Below are 5,832 nucleotides of genomic sequence, written 5' to 3'. Positions count from 1 at the left end.
ATCAACAATATATGTATGTACGTAAAACGCTTAAATGTAGCCTTGTATTGTTCAATAATCTGAATTTTCTAGAAACCTTCCACACGCCTATGAATATAACCAATGCGACGTGCCAAAGAGAATATCTATTATTAATTCGCTATAATTAGTTTGCTATAAAACTTCAGTAGCTATAACTGTGATTGTTATAACGCTAACCAATCGGAAAACTTCAGAATTTGACCAGGGGCATTAATATTTTTACGAAAACATTACCTAACGTCATCGGTGGAAACTCCATCTCTAATAGGCGTATGAACTGTGAAGACTACAGGGCTAGCTAGCTCACTGTTAAGTGAAACGTACCTACATAAACTCTTAATTAACTCGCTCATCGTGAACCCTCGATAAGATGTCAAGGAAGTTCCAGACTAGAAAAAAGGCTTTATATTGTTTGTAAGTTTGTTTATAAATTATTGTTTGTAATAACTATTTGTAATAATGCTATTGTAAATTGTACTGTTGTGTGTATATTAAAACGTATTTGTGTTAAAAAAGAAAACTGTGTATCAATCTTGTTGGCAAACATCATAAACTGACTAAATATCGGCTTTAATTTAAGTACTAAATCCTACAAGTTAACTACTAAATTTAAATCTATCAATGGACTCAATTTCAGGCTATTTGAAATTCTAATACGTAACAGATGGCTACTACTAAACTAGTGGTAATATGTTGTGAATGTTCACAGATTGTTCACTTTATTAAAATACACTTCTATAACACTCCATCAATTTTAACAATTTACATGCATAATAAATTGAGCAATAAAACGATTAGACGCAGTATTCTACCTTTTTTCCAGATAAAATAATGTGTTTTCTGTAGTAACATCCTTTAAGGATGACAATTCACAAATGCATCACTAAAAATAGGCACATTGAAAACATGTGTTCACAGAACTTTGACTAAGCATGTGCAGGAAATACTGTGTTATTCTTACTGTTGGGGATTCTTTGATCATTTGTTGGTTGGCAGCGTCACCTTTCAACATGGTTTCTCGGATTTTTGAAAGTAGTATTACCCAGATTTTTCAACACTTGTTTGATCTATTTAGTAAAGCTGCCTTCTGGTCTAAGTAAGTAGGTATTAATTTCATTTATAACTATTCTTAATGGACGCAGAGGGAATTTCTAGATATTCAGTAGAACAAAATTTTAATAGTTATTTGTACTTATTACTTTGAAACATGCTCAATAATAAAAACACTCATATTTAGTGCATTTGACAAAATAAATTTAAAGGTTTTATATAGAAAAGAATTTCAAAATATGTATATAAAAATAAGTTAGTGGATACGTTTATAATGTTGTTTGATACAATGATTTTGTTACCAGAAAAAAATTATTACTCACAGGTAAACTGTTAGTCTGCAATGTGCATTATCTTTAACTCAGATTTCTTTAAATACAAAATATAAAATAGAATATAGCAAAATAAATGACGCACTATACTTTTAATTCTATCTCCTTATGGCTGTTCTTAACTTTGGTTAGCCATATTTGATCCTAATCTTCCTTAGTTGAATTTAACTTTGGTGACTGTATTCTCTAACGCTGTATTTTTTCGTTTTTGTTCGATTTAATATAGGTGATTAACTTATATCTTATGAACTAGAAAGCGTATAATAAGCAGTGTAATATCGTTATTTTAATGTCCACTTGACTTCTTGGCAGTGAATCCAAACGGAGATATTATATGTTAATGTTTTTATGTTGTGTCTTTTTATGCTTCATCAGAATCAAGCTACACAGACACATACAGATATATATACATATATAAATCAAGGAAAGGTAATTTCGAATTTGTAATGATATAGGTATGGCGACGCAAAAAATTGCTATAAAATAATGTCAATCACCCACCTTTCAGTTCATTGTTATGCAAATCAGTTATATGAATACAAATAGTGACATGTGAGGAGATTTACTGTTTTACAGATAAATTGAGTTTCATACAGCATCATAAGAAACATATACTAATTTGAAGATAATCCGGAATTAGATAAACTTCATTTGCATACACAGACATGATGCATAAAACTGATGGCAGGTGGAGATATGGTGTGTGCAGGATTAAACACTTATGGGTGTGCTGACCTCTTCTTCCTTCAGAATGGAACTATTGATCTCTCAATTTATAGAGACCACATCCTACAATTCTTTGTGCTGCCACATGATGGTACAATTGGACTTCAGTTTGACGAATAATAATTCCAATGCCAACCGTACTAAATTCGCCTTCACATTCTTTGAAGAAGAGGGAACTTAACGAATACACATTTAACAAGTCTCAGTTGTATTTTCATAATTATACATTCTACCTCAGTCGTATTAAGATACTCATGGGAGATACACCATATTACGTTGAGATACTCCAGGCACTAAAGGTACCCTGTGGTCAAGAATATCTCAGAACCTTATCAACTCTCTTATTTCAATTATGTGACGTTGATGTTGGGCGGCCTTTGTTGCTCATGGTAACCGTATTCCATATTAAAGTAAAAGTTCATGTACTATAAAGATATAAGGGAACCCTCTGCCAAGTTTTCATTTGCAATCATAGGATGTATGCCCAATTATTTGCTTTTCAGATCACTCCAAAATCACCAAATGCCTGATTTGCAAAAAAATGAAATGAAGGATGAAGATTAACATTGTTTTATAATAAGGCATATATGCATCTGTATTCAAAATGTTCAAATTATTTCTTGTTTACTTTCATTAACTTTAGCAATAGTTTAAGTGTTATTTCTTATAATTACTTTACAGAGAGAAGTTCACAGGTTGGCGAGTGAAGCGGGTAGTTAACCCTTACATATTTGCCTATTCTTTTCGGAAAGCAAAAGCTCTTGTTATCCTGCTTGCGTTTATTCCAGTGTACTTGTTTATTTCAAATGTAATCCTGTCTTCGAAACTAAAGCTTCGAGTGAAAAAAATCGCACCAACTGAATGGGAGACGATTCAGCAGACTGGTAGGACCCCAAAGCCTTCCTCTTCCCCTCCTTTCGAGCCAGAGGGCTCATTCCAGTTCAACTGGATTGGAGTCCAGGAAGCGAACAGTTGGACAGACAACTGGGTTAATGTGAAATCAGATCTAGACATTTACTCAGCGTATTTTGATAATCGGTCTAGTTTGCTTGGTGGACCAGTGATCAGAATAATTGCAAAAACAGAAACTAAACTCTCGGATTTAGTGCCAAACATTGAGTGCTGGGCTAAGTTTTTCTCACCTGAAAGGGAAGAACATATTGTTAAAATTCAAATGAATGAATCAGATATTGATAAAATTCATAATGCATGCAATCTGATATGTTCCAATGAAATCTTCAGAGAGAGTGTACCTACCTATGTGGGAGTTAAATCAATTTCCTCTTATGAAGATCCAATCTGGATCAAAGTTCACATTATTCCTAACGGTTCGGTTGATTCTCAAGTGAAAATCGCTGTCTGTGTCCCGCCATTTAACGGTTCTATGAAAGAAACGCGTCTATTAGCTGAGTTTGTATCCTTTTACTCTGTGCTTGGTGTCCGTCACTTTTCATTTTATGACTACGGCACAACAACTAAGTTTCGAAGACTGTTGGATGTCATAGCACAGTCTAAAGGCATGTCCGTGAACATTCTTCCATGGACATTGACTTGGGAAACGAATAAAGTTACTTACCCGGCACTGGGGTCCTCTTTTGCCTACTACTCCGGACTCCAAGACTGTGGTTATCGACATATGCATCATTATTCTCACCTGATGTTTCTAGACATCGAAGACTTCCTGACTCCCGTCAACCTAAATCACACAACCTTAGTGGAAGTGATCCAGTATATGGACGCCAATGGTGCTGGAATTTGCTGTGATGTATATAGGTTCACCCAATCTATCTTCTGCTTAAAATTCCCATCTTTCGTTTCGCCTTTCCCAAATTCTTCGAATTTTGTCACATTCTCGAAGCGAATCGCTAGGCCAGCAGTCGTCCTATCTTCCATGTGGCCAGCCTATTTAAGGTACATCGTACGACCTGATAAAGCAGTTTTGTTCGGTCCTCACGACAGTTACTTGCTACCGAAAACCAGCAAGAAAAATACACAGAATCGTGCTTTAGTACACCGCTATCTTGATCTTCCTGGATGTGACTTCAATCAAGAAAAACAAAAAGTTATTTATGTGGACTTAATACCCAACCTGTATGGAGAAGAAATGGTTAAGATAATGTCACCTTGGCTGAAGTACATTTGATATGAAACAGTTTGGAAACAAATAGTGGTATTATTTGTATTTAAAATGTGCTACAGACATAAAATCATATGATATGCAAAGTATTCATAACGGTTATTGTTTCACAAAGGACTAAGTTGAACACGTTCTTTACGAAACAATAATTACTAGTTACAAAATTATATTAAATGTTTTAGATTTAGGTTTCACCAAAAATTTTCTTTATAATCACAAGATCATTACACAAGCTTCCATATTTACCCACTTCTGTTATCTTTAATATAATTGTCAACAAAATAAGTTTTATTTCTCCGTTATAAGCTTCAAAGAGATAATTCTCGTTGATGAGCTTTAGGTTATTGTCAATGCTGCCCGTTTCACGATTACTTTATTGTTCTTCTGATAGGAATTACTTTCTCAGAGAGACTCCACCAGTTGTTTACCTGGAGGTACTTATTACTGCTTTTCTTTTTATTTCGAGGCAAAATATTCCACATATTCACGCTGAGATAACTTTTTTTGCTAGCATTCAGTATACTTTCCTGTTATTATATCGAGAATACTTTTTTTTATACATTCTAGAAGAGACTTACTTTGATGATTTCCTTATTGTTTACTGATATGTATAATTTCTGTTGTTAAATAAATGTGACTTTCTTACTGTCGAGTTACATTCTTTTATACAATTGAATGAGTATGTCTTGTTGTTTCCTCAACGGCTCCTTGGTAAGTATGATAGCCTATACCGCAAAAATCAGGTTTCGAAACCTGCCATGGATGAAAACGGATAGCCCATTACATATTTTTGTGCTTAAAGGCAAACAAACAAGTTGCCTCAATTAAATGTGACGTCCATATTGTTAATTATCACATGACTTTCTTGGTGTTCGCTTTCATGTTAATCTTATGCGGGAAGTGTTTGTCACGTTATATTAACTACAGTTGTGCTAAAATAACATCTCTCGCACCACATATCTCGATATCATGATTCTGAAGATATAAAGTTCTAGTAGATGCAACTTTTACGTATGTCGTAGAAAGTATGTTTATTTTATGCAGGTTTTTCTTTACACTGGTATAATATTTACTGATAAATAAATGTTACGGCCCAAACAGTATGAAAGGTGAAATATCTGCTAAATCTTCTTGTCCTAGTATTGCCACCTGATTCTTCTATTTTTGAACCACACCTGTCAAAGATAAAAACGTGCACGTTTCGTACAAGACATATCACGACATTTCAGCTTATATACTGAACAACGTGCTCTTAGCTGTGACTGTATACAGGAATATTCCAAGATGTCAACATGTGGTACTTCGTTTCTAAGCTTAGTTGTGCAGAAAAAATATGAGAAAATAGTTTTCATTCGATTGAAAAATAAACTTGCTTATTACATTAGTATTAAAATTATGGTTTTATCACAAATTTTAATCATATTGATTTTACATTAGTATTAATTAAGACAACAAAATAACCTAGTTCCAATTATTTTCTATTCTTAATACTTCATTTTTATCAATTCAAAATCTTATCAGCATTAAATTTACAGGATTTTAACTTTAACAGTTCCTGAGAGTTGG

General features: G+C 33.6%; 1 protein-coding gene across 1 annotated transcript; it reads left to right on the top strand.

Annotated features, from left to right (window-relative positions):
- The first annotated feature begins 1,009 nt into the window (after positions 1-1,009).
- Positions 1,010-4,918, top strand: LOC111088246. Its single transcript, XM_022397770.1, has 2 exons — positions 1,010-1,117; positions 2,811-4,918. The coding sequence occupies exons 1-2, from the start codon at positions 1,032-1,034 to the stop codon at positions 4,270-4,272; spliced, it is 1,548 nt and encodes a 515-aa protein (XP_022253478.1). The 5' UTR covers positions 1,010-1,031; the 3' UTR covers positions 4,273-4,918.
- The last annotated feature ends 914 nt before the right edge of the window (positions 4,919-5,832 follow it).

The sequence above is a fragment of the Limulus polyphemus genome, unplaced genomic scaffold (assembly GCF_000517525.1).
Source record: "Limulus polyphemus unplaced genomic scaffold, Limulus_polyphemus-2.1.2 Scaffold3403, whole genome shotgun sequence".
NCBI classification, from domain to species: domain Eukaryota; kingdom Metazoa; phylum Arthropoda; class Merostomata; order Xiphosura; family Limulidae; genus Limulus; species Limulus polyphemus.
This window is presented reverse-complemented; position numbering and strand designations above follow the sequence as displayed.